General features: G+C 39.8%; 1 protein-coding gene across 2 annotated transcripts; it reads right to left on the bottom strand.

Moving 5' to 3' along the window:
• Window positions 1-2,019: 2,019 nt before the first annotated feature.
• Window positions 2,020-15,210, bottom strand: cdc34b (cell division cycle 34 homolog (S. cerevisiae) b). Of its 2 annotated transcripts, XM_058418689.1 has the most exons (6): window positions 15,150-15,210; window positions 14,403-14,591; window positions 8,582-8,668; window positions 6,152-6,249; window positions 5,392-5,526; window positions 2,020-3,346 (listed from the first exon to the last, which is right to left on the bottom strand). In XM_058418689.1, the coding sequence occupies exons 2-6, from the start codon at window positions 14,586-14,588 to the stop codon at window positions 3,130-3,132; spliced, it is 723 nt and encodes a 240-aa protein (XP_058274672.1). In that variant the 5' UTR covers window positions 14,589-14,591; window positions 15,150-15,210; the 3' UTR covers window positions 2,020-3,129. The 2 variants fall into 2 exon arrangements, with proteins under 2 accessions (XP_058274672.1, XP_058274671.1); XM_058418688.1 differs by lacking the exon at window positions 15,150-15,210 and having other exon boundaries at window positions 14,403-15,143.
• Window positions 15,211-16,946: the final 1,736 nt, after the last annotated feature.

Consider the following 16,946-nt stretch of genomic DNA (forward strand, 5'->3'; position numbering starts at 1 on the left):
AGAGGAAACCCCCAAAGCTAGGGAGAATATGAAAACTCATGCTTTAACATGCACACAGGATGAAGGCAGGAATCAAACCCCCAACCCCAGAGTACCGCTGTGTCACCTGGATAGCGAATCATTCGCCACCTTTTACATTTCACTTCTAAACCTGATATACTTGCATAAGAACTATTGAAGATCAACTGAAGGATAATAAGTTCATTACACTGTAAGCTGATACCTGCAACATGCCTGAGATGAAGGCTGTTCAGTTTAAAACAGGTCTCACTAGTTGCTTATGCAACTTTTCAACAACATGACATATGATACAAAAATATGTACCACTCTCCTAGTCCTCTTTCCCCACAAACTTCTTTACTGAGCTCTCTCTGAGTCAGCACTGGTTCCATTTGTTTTTAAGCCCTTCTAACTATCTGGGGTATTTTCAAATTCACCCTGAGACCAAGCATGGTATCTGAATGAAGAGGATGGATGTGTCCCAAATGTCCTGCTCCCATGGTTCTGGACAGAGGCAAGAAATCCAAATGTGGCAGTATACTGATATCTCTGGCCATCAGCACACATGGCACTAGAGATAAGGCTGAAGGCTACAACTTATGTTTAGTAAGTGCAGGTACTTCCTAAGGTACCTGTAGCTCTGACTTTAAAGGGGGAAAAAAAAAGCTTGGATACCTGACCATGTTGTTGCTCAGAAGATTGGGGTTCAAGCTGCCACTGTTGGGTCTTGAGCATGGTCCTTAACCCTCTCAGGAGGCCTGGGGTGAGGTGGAATTTCCATTTCATCCCAAATGTGTTCAGTAGAGTTAAGGTCAGTGCCCTGTGCAGGTCACTGGACTTCTTCCACTCCAACCTTGACAAACCATGTCTTCATGGGTCTCATTTTGTACACAGGGAACAGTGTCATAGTGGAGCAATTTTGGACTCTTTAGTTCCAATGAAGAGAAATTGTGTGGCTACAGCAACCAAAGACATCTTATTCTTTATAATTATATGCTTCCAACTTCGTGGGAACAGTTCAAGAACCATATTTGGACATGATCGTGAGGTGTCCAGCCCATATAGTCAAGCTCTAGATAGTGTGCATGTGCTCCAACACGTGTACGAGTAAGAAGAAACGGGAAAGATGGTTGTATGACTGCAGTATTACATCATAAGTAATGCAATGAGATTGTCAGAAGGTCTTGACATGCACAGACTCACAGAAGTTCAACAAGTGATTACTCATGGCCTACCTACATGTCTTATGGAGAGTTGCTTCACATGGAGCACACCTTTATACTTTTCAGAGAGTTCCAGCTCTATAATTTGAATGTCTGACATGTCTATAACTAGCATAATTTATGTGAAAATGAGTCATTTCTACAACGGCCCTTACTTCACTGTGTAAAATTTCAGTATTTTCTTGATACGAGCTTGATATAAACTAGATCGTACATCATATGCATTTCTTTTCTAACCATGTCGCATCTTCCGGGCTGCAAATAACACATTTCTTGCAAGTGCCACTGCAAAGACTCAGATATTCTAATAAAGATTTTTATTTTTCAGTTTTAAATAGGCCAACAAACCATAAAAATACATACAGGTCAGTAAAATGATCAGCCACATACTCACATGTGCACATCAGCATCAAGGTTTAAGATTGTAAACCGCCTTCAAAAAACAGAACTGATAGACTTGTTAAACTGCTGTTCACAAGAAGGTTGGTGGTGGTGCTGTGGGATTTATTTTAGATTTTTTTTTTTTTTCCTTGTTTGCTTTATCCTGAGAGTCAATTAAAATGAACTCACACTGAATTTAATTGGTCGATGCTGATGTAGTTAAAAGCCCTCACCAGTCTGTAAATGCTCAAAGGCGTGAAATTAAATTAATGCTGACCGGGATATCATTTTACTGAATGAGAAAAAAAAAAAATCAAACACATGACCATTCAGAAGTCCAGGAAAAAAAAAAAAGAAAAAAAAAAAAAAAATCACCCCATAGCCCCAAATTAAGGAATTTACATCGCTGTCTTGGAAAAAAAAAAAAAAAAAAAAAAAAAAATACATTCTCTATTAATAAAAACCTAGTTTAAATGTAATTTGTGAGGGAGCGATACAATAATGGTATCACAAAAACATATTTCGGCTCGACCGGGTGGGGGGAAAAAAAGACCCTCCTAACATTTTAACGACGTGATTCACATCCTTGTTGATCGGATGCACATCATCACAGGACATGAAGAAATATGTGATTAACGTTTGAGGTTAAAACACCACCATCTTAAAATAATGCACTGAATCTCACATAGTGGTAGTAGGGGTTTAGGCTTCTGCAGGGCACACATCAAGTGTTTCTCCCTCAAAGCAAAAAGATTACTCATTCCCTTAACAATGATAGCAAATCTGTCTACAAGCATTCAAACCAGATGTATGTCAATCCACAGCAATACACAGTTTTGTGTTTTTTTTTTTCCTGCTCAAGCACATCGGAGCATAAAATCTGGTGTGTTCGAGCGGGGAAACACTCATCTAATACAAATGTCAAGTTAAAAGACAATTCTGCTATATTCGGCTCCGACGCCTTGCCTCTGGAGCATGTAAGTATGCAAAATGCATTTTATTGCTGAACTGGTTGGACTTGTAGATGATCCTTAATTAGAGATCTTTCAGGAAAAAGAAAATGGTGGATGAAGGGTGCAGCACTGTGTAATAAAAAAACGCCACAATGCCAACATGCACAGTACAGCACAAAAAAAAGAAAGAAAGAAAGAAAGAAAGAAAGAAGGAAGGAAGAAGAGGAAAAAAACCCACTTCCTTTTCACCCATTCATAGTTGTTCTATTATTTAGCTGTTTGACAAAGCGGAAATGTTTGGATTTCTATAGCGCAAAAAATAAAAATGGAAGAAAAAAAAATAAGGGGTTAAGATAAATGAAGGGGGGGGGGAACGAAAGGAAAACGCAACTGAACAGAGACCAGCGAGAAAAACAGAATGCTTTCGTTTTCCGACTAGAAAAAAAAAAAGAACCTAAAACATCTCAAAGCATTTTCAAAAGAAAAGTAAATACAAGGTGCATGCGACAGCTTTTCAACGTTTCAGGGTACAGATGATGGTGATGACGAGGAGGATGATTGGGATGGCGGGGTCACGATTCCTCGTTTCCTGAGTCGTCTTCATCGTAGCAACAGTCCTCATCGTCATTATTGTCCTCCAAGTCCTCGTCGTCATAGTAATCATCGTAAAACAAGTCAGAGCCCTCGTCTGTGGGGGGGGCGCGCGTGCGCACACAGTACTCAGCCAGTGTAGTGGGAACTTTAACACCGTCTCGCTCTGCCTCTGCTTTAGTGGCCAGAACCTGCTTCCTGTAACACACACACACATATATAAAGGAAACGGTCACTTCTCTTTCTCTTCCACCTCTAATTTCAGGACCTTCTTAAATCGAACAAGGGATGTAAGTGCATGGCTATGAGATTGCTGTTGTCTCGACTACGCCACTGTAGCAAATCTCACACGACATTATTTAAAGCCACTGTGTTTGTGTATTTTTTTTTACATATCAAACTTGGTTAAATTGGCCAGATGCCTATTGATCTATTTGTGTTTAGTTTGCTCTTGGTGTGTGTAAATAGACAGTTGACAGGTGTGTCTATTTATCCTCTACAACATTTTAGCTAGCACACCATTGTAGGGTAACCTGGTGTGGGTTATTTTTTTGTACTATATATTTGAAGTTTAAGGTCAAGCTGTGTGTTTTTGTGTGTATTTTGCTCTGTTTAAGCTTTTTTTTTTTAATATTGTGCAAAAGTGAATGGATTCGTAACCACTAGCAAGATTTTATTCTCTGAACGTTTTGTAAACGAAAAGGACAGCTCAATACTGAGGGAACGTCCCAAATGACATTGTACATTACTCCTGCATAAATATCATGCTAATACACTTATACTGTTGATCATTAGTGTTATTATTTAGTGTATATAATGAGGTTTGAGAGCTGAACATGAATTCTCACTGGATCTACTTTAACTGAAGCTGATCCACATGCTGGAGAAGGACGCAGCATGTGTTACAAAATGCTCTTTCTTAACAAGTAACTCAAAATGCCATTTTACTACCAGAGAGAATAGAATTCTGCAAAACATCCTGCAGCTTGTTTTCTGTATTAGTTGCAGAATTATATGACGGCTTTGTGCCATTTCTTGCTTAAAGGGCTTCAAGCTTTTTGCTCAAAAATGAATGTTCAATTGAGGTTAGAAGTCTCTATAACCATTAAGGTCGAATCTAAGATGCCACTGTTGCCAAATATCTTACATGAAGACTACTAATCTATTCCCAATTCATTACTGGACTTTATTTTTATGTTAAATGTATATGCTGACATTGTAAAAGGGAAAAAAAAAAAGTATATATACACTGCATCATGATTAATGTCATGATTAATATTCTACCATTGTTTTCCAAAAATGGGAGGAAACTGGACAAGGCTTGTTCCCAAAAGCCAGATTATACTGGGTATATAATTCAGTCTTACTATAGTCATAGTCCAGCTTTTGGCCAAAAAACAAACAAACAAAAACAAAAGTGCCGAGCTATGCAACTTGGTCCAACGGCTTTTCAGTAAGCTGTCTAACCACAAGAGGGCAGCCGCATCCAAAACCTCCGTAGCAGATTTATGACTGAAATTTAACTGTGTAATCTCTACAAGATGCCATACGCCCACCTTGAAAAGCTGACTTTGCCTTATCATAGGAAATAGTTTTAGATCCACTGTTTACAGTACATAGATGACAGTTTGGTGGTACAAAAAAAACAACATCATGCAGAGATACTAAAAAAAAAGCAGATGAGTCATCCTTCACCATATTCCCAACAAGTGGGCGAGTGTGTGTGTGCTGTATGCCAAAAGCTAGCTACAATCCTGCATGCTTGACCCCTACACTGAGGCTCTGTAATGCTGTGGGAGGCATTTTGCTGGCATGGTTCTCATTTGAGGGGCTATTGCAAATCAGTACAAAGTTCATCTCAATGATCAGCTTTATCCTATGCTGAAAACCTTTAGAAACTGACAGAGGAGTGGTCACTTCCAGGATAAAGGATGAGACCTCACTGAATGCTTTGATGAGTATAAAAATGACATCAATAATATTCTAGGTCACAAGCTCGCGCTCTAAGAGATTTTGAACTGACAATTCTCCTCTCTCCACCACCACCACCATCCAAACTTGGAATTATCTTTAAGGAATGTTCATCCCACCAGTATAGTTCCAGAGATGTGCAGAATGTATGAAGCCTTCGCAGCAGTAGCTCATAATGGCTTTTCTTTTCATTTGTTCTTGGCAGAAAATCAAATCAGCGAAGTGTCAATGGCAAAACGAACATGGTGAAAATGCAGAGATGAGCATCTTACCGAATGATCTCTGCGTACTCTCTGTCCTTCCCTTTGCTGTCTCTCCACTTGCGGTACATCACGGAGGCATCCACGTTAGCAGGAGAGAAAGTGTTAGGCTCGTTCAACAAGGATATGACGCTCAGCAGGATGGTTCTGAAACGCACACACAAACATATCAAGGTTACCAGAAGGCTTCACCGAATCTTAAAACAGATCTCTCTTAAGACTCTCTCTCTCTCTCAATCCTGCAGGGCACTTATCAGAAATCTACAAAACAAGAGAAACTAAAACCTGACCTAAAATTTCAGAGAAGTGAGACAATCACAACACGGTATTCTGAAACATTGAGGACAGGCTGTTGAATTTTCACACATATTAGAAAAAGCATTCTGTGCTCAGTGACAGCTGATCTTCAGAAACACGCACACACATGTTCATGCATGCATGCACGCTCTTTCTCTCGCACTCACACACGCGCACCTAACAGGAAGATGCAAGGCTGTCAATTAAAGCTAGAGACATGTGAAACTCAATATTTGAGGTTGTGACAGAACAGAAGCTTACTAACAAACAAGCAAATTGAGGACAGGAAAGGACTCCAAGTTACTTCCTGCCACATAACTAAAACACAGAGGTACACCATTCTACACTTATATACTAACAGTACAAAGAAATCCAGACAGAGAAAACACTATTAGATTTAAATTAAAAAAAAAAAAAAAAAATTAGCATCACAAAATAAATGCCATCATAACACACAGGGTGTGTGTGTGTTCACCTGACGTTCTGTGTTGGATTCCACCTCTCTGAGGGCAGCTCTCCGCTCTGCGGGTCATCTACGGGAGGGTGAAGGATAGAGATACATACGTCCCCGTTCTGAAAGACACACACCATTCATTTACAAGGTTAATCCTCGTGTCCTTCGAGGTTGGGGGGGTGGGGGGGTGGCAGATGCACCATATTTTGTAAATACAAGACAGTGCTACTTCTGCTGGGATCCTCCTCCCAGCAGAATGTTCGTAAATTCATCATGCTCAATGGATATCAAACACTGTACTGCTGACTGCAGCTAAGCAAAATCTATTTTTGGCTAAGCAGCAGTTCACACTAGCTCTAGTTAGATGAATCACTCTGCCACCTTTCTGAAATTATAACGTGATCAATACTGACAACAGGAGGGAAGTGTCACTCAAAATATCTTTTAAAGAACAATAATTAGTTTACTTCAAGTTTTTTGTTTCATTTGTTGTTGTTTTTTTTGTAATATAGACAAGGATTTGGAAAGTGAAGTGTACAAAGATTTCATAACTGATTTCTCGTTCGTTTTTGCCACTAGCAAAAGAAAATGGCAATACTAAAAGGTTCATTACAACTTTGGTACTTTTATATGATATTTTCTACGTTACAGATCATTCATACCGTTCACAATAACACTGTACAATAGTTCCCCTGTGTGTGGCGGGTGATAACACTCTCACACTGCACGACTCACAAGGTTCTTCATATTTACTATACACCTATATACCACACTATACATATACACACACACAAATATATATCATTTTACATTTTATACATTTTTGTGTTGTATTTTGAAACTGTGTCTGTCCGTCTCTGCCCATCCCAACCGTCCGTCTCTGTCCCAACCGTCCGTCTCTGCCCATCCCAACCGTCCGTCTCTGTCCCAACCATCCGTATGTCTGCCCATCCCAACCGTCCGTCTCTGTCCCAACCATCCGTATGTCTGCCCATCCCAACCGTCCGTCTCTGTCCCAACCATCCGTATGTCTGCCCATCTATCGGTCCGTCTGTCCCTGTCCCAACCATCCGTATGTCTGCCCATCTATCGGTCCGTCTGTCCCAACCATCCGTATGTCTGCCCATCTATCGGTCCGTCTGTCCCAACCATCCGTATGTCTGCCCATCTATCGGTCCGTCTGTCCCAACCATCCGTATGTCTGCCCATCTATCGGTCCGTCTGTCCCAACCATCCGTATGTCTGCCCATCTATCGGTCCGTCTGTCCCAACCATCCGTATGTCTGCCCATCTATCGGTCCGTCTGTCCCAACCATCCGTATGTCTGCCCATCTATCGGTCCGTCTGTCCCAACCATCCGTATGTCTGCCCATCTATCCGTCTGTCCATCCGTCTCTGCCCATCTATCCGTCTCTGTCCGTCTATCCATCCGTCTGCCTGTCCATCCATCTACCGACCTATCTATGACATTTGATATATGCATGCTTTCTGTAAGGAGACATTTATTTAGCATGTTTGGAATGAGTTGTCCGTGTCGGTCAAAGGTGAATAAATAACTTTCATTTTTTAAACAAAATTAAAGTCTTCAAGATAGAGGGTTTTGCAGTTCTCTATAACATACCAATTTAAGGTTTTTGTGTTATTAATTTGAAGAGATGAGCCGAATAAATGTAACTGATAACAGGAACTTATTTTTTTTTCTTGTAAAAAAAAAAAAAAAAAGAATAATCTTTATATGCTGAAGGAGGCTGGAAAATAGGATAAGGAGGGGATAACGGTATATTGTTGATTGAAAAAACAAGCACACAAGGCATGATTTTCCATACAGAGAAGCGTTGAGATGTGTTTTACAAAAGTAAATTATTGATCTGTCCAATTTTTAAAAAATAATAAATCCTCACTACTGGCCATAAAGATTCCTGCCTTGATTTACTGTTATAACTTGTGTACTATCCTCAGTGCTGTTTCTGCATTGCTGCAAGGCTGGTTTACTTCAGAAGTGCCAGGAGGATTGCAGACGATTTTGAAAGACTGTATGTGTGTGAGCCTTGGGCTCTCTTTGTTCAGAACTTTGTTTTGGTTAAGCCCATTCTCAGGAGTGAAGGATGGCTTCAGCAGAAATGTACAAACATGTTTTTTTTTCCTCTGGAAGGCATAGTCACATACTTCAGAGCCTAGAAATGCTACCAAGTAAGCTCAGTGCTGTCGGTCTGGTTCAAGCACTCGCACCGCTCCACAGAGATGTACTGATGAACTTCCCTTACCTCGGTAACACTCAACTGTGAAATCTTTTTGTTTTGTTAAACATGGTGTGACTTAGCCCTATAATGCCTGTGTATTATGCAAACTGGACATTAACAAGCTGAGAAAAGTGTGAGGAGGGTTTTACAGCCTGGTAAGTTTTTCCAACACTGAGCACATGACTGAGAAAAAACAAAGGCGCACTCTTACCTCATAAATGTTAGGGTGCCACATTTTCGTGAGGAATCTGAAGGCTGGAGGGGAGTAGGGGTAGTCGATGGGGAACTTGATACGTGCCTAGGGTAGAAAGAAAAGGGGAAAAAAAAAAAAAAGAATCAGCAGAGATCAGCAGACATACTGTGAATTAAATAAACAAGTAATGCAAGTGAACAGGCTCCAGTTCCCCGTGAAGGTTCTCAGCCTCAGACGCAATTAAGCCTGATTTTCTGCTTCACACTTACAAACGACTGGGCATGATTGTACTCTAAAGTTCAGAATGATTCTGTAGCCATTAAAGTCCCATAGTAATCTCACTTGGCCTACCAAGACAGTCTCCCTCACTAAGCAGGACCATAAGGAGACGCTGGGACGGCTGCTGATAATTGGATTGGAGATGAATTACGAGTCAAGGATACAGCACGGATTTGCCAATGGGGAACGCACCAAACCAAAACATGAATGAATCAAATGGCAGGAATTGCACGTTTTATCTACTAAAACAACTTGGGATACTGATTACACATGAAATGTGCACTCTGCTGAACTCCATCCTGCCCCTTTACAAAAACAGCAGCTAAGATCAAGTTCCTGACACTGAAACACAACACTCATGCCGCTTCCACGCCAGGGATATACGAGCAGTCAGGGATCGGAGGATGGTGTGTAAAATATTGAAAATGTTTGCATGGAAGCAAAGGTGAGTGTTACATAAACCGTCCAGCTGGAATTAAAATTTGAATGAGACCGTGCACTGTGGAATTTACTGATCAGCCCGATTAGCACTCTAATGAGTCACATTAGCCTTGCGATCAGTGTCTGGTAGACATTAGGTAGTCACCAATTATTCTTTGCGCTGCATATTATGTGCCCGCAGGACTGACATTAACCTAGTTAAAAAGCAATCAGTGATTTCAATTCCCAGGGCCTTACAAATTGTGCGTGCTGTATTTTCCGAACGATCTTAATGATCGGAAATTTGATTCATTTCAAGACAATTGCTCAAAAGAGAAAAAATAAAAAAATGTTTGTCATTTAACCAAGCGCTCAGCGTGTGCAGAAACGTCAAGTCTGCAGGAAAAAGATCGCAGCTGGCTTGATCATGAAACCGCGGAGAGAATACCACAAGTGCACAAAGCTGTCAAAGCTCTGAAGGATCTAAAAATATAAGCAAAGCTTTGTGCCCCCCAACACACACACAGGTTTATATAATTTCAATATTCAGACGATAAAAATAAATGAAACCTTTCTATTAGCAATGGAGTTAAACAAATGTACACGTAGGAAATACTTTTAATAGAGAAATGTACTATTTTCCAATACTTACCACAATCTCAGAGTATTCCACAGAATATGATCTGCATGAAAGGACCATATCTACTGACCAATTTTTATTTTTTGGCAATTCTTTGATTGATGATTCAGATTGAAGAAAAAAAAAAAAGTACAAATTTCACAATTATCAGGTCTCGTAAAATAAACTCTTTCCAATTCAAGAAACAGTATAAAAAGATATCAAATTAATTCATTGATTATTATTATTATAAAGCAGGCAGCTCCAATGATCAAAACCATCGATGATCTTATGGGATCAGTACAAACACTGCCATCAGTACAAACACTCCCATCAAGACAAATATATTCACAAAATATTTTTGTTTCTGTAACACTTCCCCACATGGATTACTGACTGAACAGAAATAGAACTTTACGTGTGAGAGCGGAAGAATATTATTGCTAAGAAAATTATGAACACGTAAGTGGAAAAGAGGAATAGGTTTGAGGAAGCGCCGACGTACACAAATAATTTATAGTGTATTCGAGGCTTCTTGTCGCACGTTGTGACTAAACATGTCAATGGAAAATGAAGACGTGTGCCTTCATAATAATGATGCACTAAAATACGTCATGAGCTAGCTAATAAGTTGATGATGTGTCCACATCGGCTACGTCGCCCACAAAGTGTTTCTAATTAGTATGACTAACTTTCCTGATCAGAGGAGTTAGCTAGATTTACTAAGGCCTAGTTAGCGTTAAGCTACCTAGCTACATTATTTAAATACTTTCCGTTACTGTGACACTCTTGCTTATATAATATATATATATATATATATATATATATATATATATATATATATATATATATATATATATATATAGTAGCTGTGCCAGAGGAGGTGTGGGTTTTATCCCATCTGACAGAAACCACACCTGATTGCACCGGTTTAAACACTTGATATTGGCTGCAATTGACGTGTGGAAATGAAAACTGGCAGTAGGACACCTCTGTCATTTGTTCACAAGTCTTCAGAACAAATTATGTTTGGCATAAGTGCAATAAAAACAATTTGCATCATTTATCAAACAGGATGTTGACGGGTTCATTTGTAAAAATCGGTCACGGGAGCCTTTAGATAAAAACTGTGGCGTTCATTAGAATCCAGTTTGTTTGTACCCCATGAGAGCTCGAGAATATAAAATAAATATATAACAAATATAAACATATACAGAGACTTAAGTGAACCAAATAACTAGACAAAGTTATGTTTTTGTATATACTATGCCAAGTGAAGTTTAAATGGCTTATTTATTTTAACTGCACACAGAGAGCAATCACAAAAATATACATATATTCAAAAAGGCCAAAAATAATGGTGCCCTATACAAGAAGGAAAAGTGGGTGGTTGCAATGACGAGGCTCACACACGACATACACTTCCACCTGGAGAGCATTCTGGGTCCACAAATGCTGTAGCATAAGACTGACAGGTCCATGTGTGTGTTTGTTTTTTTCTTTTTTTGGAAACAAGAAAAAGAAAATGAGATCGTGAGAGAAAAAGAAAGGATTGTCTGTTCTGCAAAGAGAACTGGAGGTACAAAATATAAAATGGCCACTTTTACAGTGTGCCACCAGCAATCACATCATGTCTGTTTTTAGGTTTGCTTATTCCTACCAGCCATTTGGATAAAACAAGAAATATTTCTTCCGTAAGTAATACTTTTGTGCTAACATATTGCTCTCTTCTGTCAACACAAATGGACAGAAAACAGATCTGGATTGAGAGCTCTGCTGAGCTCGAGCCGTGATGAATCTGATTTCCTTTGGGACTTTTATTGACCCCTTTACATTGCTGTATTTGCAACTAGTCTCACAGTAAATAATTCAACATGATAAAAACAAACGTTTAAAATACTCTATATGCCTTACTTTACTTGCTTATACTTTAAGTTCACTGATCAGGCATAACATTATGAGCAGTGACAGGTGAAGTGAATAACACTGATGATCTCATCATGGCACCTGTTAGTGGGTGGGATATATTAGGCAGCAAGTGAACATTTTATCCTCAAAGTTGATGTGTTAGAAGCAGGAAAAATGGACAAGCGTAAGGATTTGAGCAAGTTTGACAAGGGCCAAATTGTGATGGCTAGACGACTAGAACAGAGCATCTCCAAAACTGCAGCTCTTGTGGGGTGTTCCTAGATCCCTCTATCAAAAGTGGTCCAAGGAAGGAACAGTGGTGAACTGGCGACAGGGTCATGGACGGCCAAGGCTCATTGATGCACGTGGGGAGAGAAGGCTGGCCCGTGTGATCCGATCCAACAGACGAGCTACTGTTGCACAGATTGCTGAAGTTAATGCTGGTTCTGATAGAAAGGTCTCAAAATACACAGTGCATGACAGGTCAGGGCTGTTTTGGCAGCAAAAGGTGGACCAACACAATATTTGGTCATAGGTGGTCATAATGTTATGCTTGATCTGTGTATGTGGACACCTGATCACATCCATGTGCTTTTTAGAACACATTTAGACACCCCTTTGCTGTTACAATAAACTCCACTCTTCTGCAAAGGCTTTTCACTAGATTTGGAGTGTGGCTGATTTTTGGATTCTTCCACAAGTGCATTAGTGCCATATAGTGAGGTCAGGCACTGATGTTGGGTGAGGAGGCCTGTGGTGCAATCAACGCTCCAGTTCATCCCGAATATGTTCAGTGGGGTTGAGGTCGGGTCTCTGTGCAGGACGCTCAAGGTGATCCACATAAACCTGGCAAACCATATCTTCAAGGACCTTGTTTTGTGCACCTAATTCCATTGAAGGGACCTTTTAAATCTACAGCACACAAACAATTTACAATTTTCCTTTACAATTGTGTGCTTCCAATGTCATCATATGGGTGCGATGTGCAGGTGTACACAAACTTATCCATATAGTTTAGCTGGGCCTCTGGGGTCAAAATGCAGACAGAGAAAAATCGCATCGCTGAACCGTTTCACACCACAGGAGCGGTCATTGTGGAAGCGTGTAGTGAATAGTCCCTGACAGTGGGGGAGGAAGGGGTTGCATGAGAGCCCCAAAATCGGGGCTTAAATCGTGTAGCGTGCAGTGGGATTTAGTACTCTTTTTGTTGTTTTCAGCTCTCTGAGTTGTGCCTTGTTTGGACTTTTATGGCCATCACTAAATGTAATTCAGCTGTGCTGTAAACACGCTTGGCAATTTACGGCTAGTCCGCAACACACAACTCTACCGAAAGACTGAGAACAATGAGGGCTCTAGTTAACGCTAAAATGATTTGATCATGCAGAACTCTCTTTAAACTAGTTACAAATGGATTTTCCTGTCAATTAGATCCCTTCACTAAAGTGCAGCCCGTTGTGAACAGTTGTGAACTACTGGTTCTGGCGCTGTACACCGGGAAGCCCTGCAGGTTCTCACACACACACACACACACACAGGGAGCAGCTCACACACACACAGGGAGCAGCTCACACACACACAGGGAGCAGCTCACACACTCCCAGCTCTGGCAATGCTCAAGTCTGAACACAACCGCTGAAGGCAATGACGCCAGAGTATCGGCCAAACCCACAGCACTTCACCAGTGTAAACAAAGACAATAGACGAATGTGTGTCAGTGCGAATCAGTTTCAAAATTTCTTCCAAACACATTCTACTCGGTTCTCTAGAAATGATCCCAGCACATCTAACTCTTATTTTTTTTTGATCTCCAGTAACTAAATGATGAATGTGAATCATTAGGATCTTTATTGTCTGTGAGATCAGGAACTGAAACTTGGCTCATTTCCTATTTGGGTGAAGTTAATCTGAAGCATTACTTCTTTTCCGCTGCTTGACAAGAAGATAAGAAGAAGAAAAAACTGAGTTATAAACTTTATGTTTAATACATATACTGTACAGATAAAGGGGAAATGATCTGAGCTTCTTCAAAAAAAAAAAAAAAAAAAAACCTCAGACGAACACGTTTTGTTTAGACCTTTATGGCACCACAAAGCCGATTATTGTTGATAAGGTTTAAAATGATTAAAAAATACAGTGTATATATATATATATCATGTGTCAATCGTTACTAATACAATTATAAGACATTTTATTACCACACAGTTCTTCAGTCAGAAACTCCTATCATATCTGCTCGTGCGTGATAGTCGCATTGTTGACAAAAGAGGAACAAAGAAGAAAAGCTATTCTACTAACATCCTGACTGAAATGTTTTATAAGCTCCCAAATTTCACAGACTTTCTTTCTTTGATGATGATTAAAGAAAAAAAAAGGGAAAGAAAAAAAAAAGTTGATAAGCTGTTGATTGTTAAGAAATGTCAATTCCGGTCTATAAACTGTAAGAGCGCTGTAGCTAACTCAGCACAAAGCTAGCATGAGCTAACTAGCAGTGTTTGGTTCATGTGGATAAATATAGAGCTGGGGCACTGCTAAATATAGCCAGCGAAACGGGCAAGCTATTAGGGCGAAGATATTACACAAGAGGTAGCATTTGGAAAAATAAACCAATCTTACCTTAAAGTAACCCCCTTCGTAGAGTGTATTTGGGGGTCCAAAAATGGCCACTTCCCAGTTATAAAGGTCTGCCTCGTCCACCAGGGTGATTTTAAAGCCCTCCACTGGCTCTTCTTGAAGGCTTTTCATTTCGAGCATTAACGCTTTCTGTGAGCTCGCTACGTGAGAACTGCTGTTCTGAGCCATTTTCTGAGGGAAAAAAGTAACGAAATGAACGGACTTGCGTTTGGACAACGCCTGTCTTCTCTCTGGCTAACTCAAGCTAAGCTAAGCTAAGCTAAGCTAGCAGGTTGTGCTATAGCTGGCTTTTGTGTGATAGCTCGCGAGCTTTGCCAGCCACACAAAAACGCCTATTGTTTGTTGGAGTTGCCTAACGAGTCGCTCGATGTGACAATACCAAGTTAATTTAAAAGAAAAAAAAAAAAACCCCGACCCTCTTTCCACAAAATTAGCGCAGTGAATATTTTATTTAACCATCTAACATTATCAAAGATTTACTATGGAAATATCACGCCATCCAAATGGAAACCATCAGACTTTTATTTTTCCTCGCTACTACAGCTAAACTATCCGATTTATATTTTCAGGCTACTCTTGTCTTCGTGTTTTTCTTTTTTTTTTTTTTTTTTTAAACAAAAGTTGTAAAAAAAAAAAAATGTTTGCTAAGGAAAAATAACTCTACACGGTGTTTAAAACAACTTGCTGAAAAAGAGAAAATTGAGTAAACAACTGAGATAGTTGACTGACTGTTTGTCGCAGCTGGTGGAATCTCCAGTATGGCTCTGGTGTGTGTGTGTGTGTGTTTTCTTCCACCAGTTCCACTCGTCAATAAGTTCGCAATGCACCATGGGTGTTGTAGTTCACTAGGCCAGGATCCCTTACCGCTGCATCAATGTTTTTTCAGTCGTGGACTGAACTTCTTGTGAGCGCTTTTGCAAATATACACATGCTCAAGCAATACTATGTCTATGATTCTACGCGCTGTATAATCAAGAAAGTCCTAGAAAGCGAAATACCAACAATCGTGAGCTAATTAAATTTGTAGTTCCTAGGTCATTGATGAGCATCAGTCCAGCGCAATGACTGCGCAAAGCAGTGTGTATTCATCATATGCGCTGCGAGTGTAAGCTAACCCGTTCGGAACTGAAATAAAGTACTTCAGAAGACGTTCAAATGGGGAATTTTGAATGTTTAATAATAGGCTGATATTGAGAGAAAGTGAGAATGTGTTTCCACTCGAGTTAGTGTATACAGTTTACACACTGATCAGGCGTAACGTTCATTATGACCACCTGCCTAATATTGTGTTGGTCCATCTTTTGCTGCCAAAACAGCCCTGATCCATCATGCACTGTGTATTCTGACACCTTTCTATCATTAACTTCATCAGCAACAGTAGCTCGTCTGTTGGACTGGACCACATGGGGTAGTCTTGTATCAATGAGCCTTGGCTGCCCATGACCCTATCGCCAGTTCACCACTGTTCCTTCCTTGGACCACTTTTGATAGATACTGACCACTGCAGACCAGGAACACCCCATAAGAGCTGCAGTTTTGGAGATGCTCTGATCCAGTGGTCTAGCCATCACAATTTGGCCCTTTGTCAAACTCGCTCAAATCCTTACGCTTGCCTATTTTTCCTGCTTCTAATCAACATCAACTTTGAGGGACAAAATGTTCACTTGCTGCCTAATATATCCCACCCACTAACAGGTGCCATGATGAGGAGATCATCAGTGTTATTCACGTCACCTCTCACTGCTCATAATGTTATGCCTGATCGGTGTATAAAGAAATAAATGTACATCGCAGTGCCACTATCCGTACCTGTATCTGATTAGGGCTCAAATTTATAATTCAACTGGATAAACACAGACTCACAATTATTTCTCAACAATTTCCAACAAATTTGTCTGGTTCTGGATTTTCTGGTATAAACAATCTAGTAGCCTTATTATATCCACCATTATGTAGCCACTTCTCAGGTGACCAGATGCCCTGCAAAATGTTAATTATATGCGTAAAAATGCAAATAATTTATTTATAATGAATAAATAAAAGTGTGCCTCCTATCTGTGTTTGTATTTGTGTTCTATTTAGAACCTGTTCCACCGTCATTCTGAATGCAGTGTATTAAAAAAAATAGAAAAAATGCTCTACTTGTATTGTCTTGTATGTAGATCTTTTACTTTGAACATCTGAACATTCTCATTTTTTATGGGTCAAAACTTAAGAAGATACCAGCCGAACAAAAATGCCCTTACCATATTCACACATTTGCTGTAATGTGAAGTTGAAGCCCTATAGGCTTTCCTACTACTACGCACCTAGCATTCCACTTGACAAAATTTTCCTTTATCATATGAGATGAGTATGTGCATTATATCACACAAGATGAAGAATCAGTTGCTCTATATTTGCATAAAGTTCAACTTTTCTCAACTTTGTCATGTTGCTGGAATCATCACTGGTCACCATCACTTATGTCACCTAAAGTTCATTCATTTTTCAACAGAAAATGAATTATCTCTGGTCACTTTGTTG

The sequence above is a fragment of the Hemibagrus wyckioides genome, linkage group LG20, assembly GCF_019097595.1.
Source record: "Hemibagrus wyckioides isolate EC202008001 linkage group LG20, SWU_Hwy_1.0, whole genome shotgun sequence".
Lineage (NCBI taxonomy): Eukaryota > Metazoa > Chordata > Actinopteri > Siluriformes > Bagridae > Hemibagrus > Hemibagrus wyckioides.

Bases quoted from the DNA above. Each gene is read 5' to 3' on its own strand.
- cdc34b (XM_058418689.1), bottom strand. From the start codon at position 14,588: ATGGCTCAGAACAGCAGTTCTCACGTAGCGAGCTCACAGAAAGCGTTA. The intron at 6,250-8,581 runs GTAAGAGTGCGC...TGTGTCTTTCAG, and splicing joins GGCACCCTAACATTTATGAG to AACGGGGACGTATGTATCTC. The intron at 3,347-5,391 runs GTAAGATGCTCA...TGTGTGTTACAG, and splicing joins GAGTACGCAGAGATCATTCG to GAAGCAGGTTCTGGCCACTA.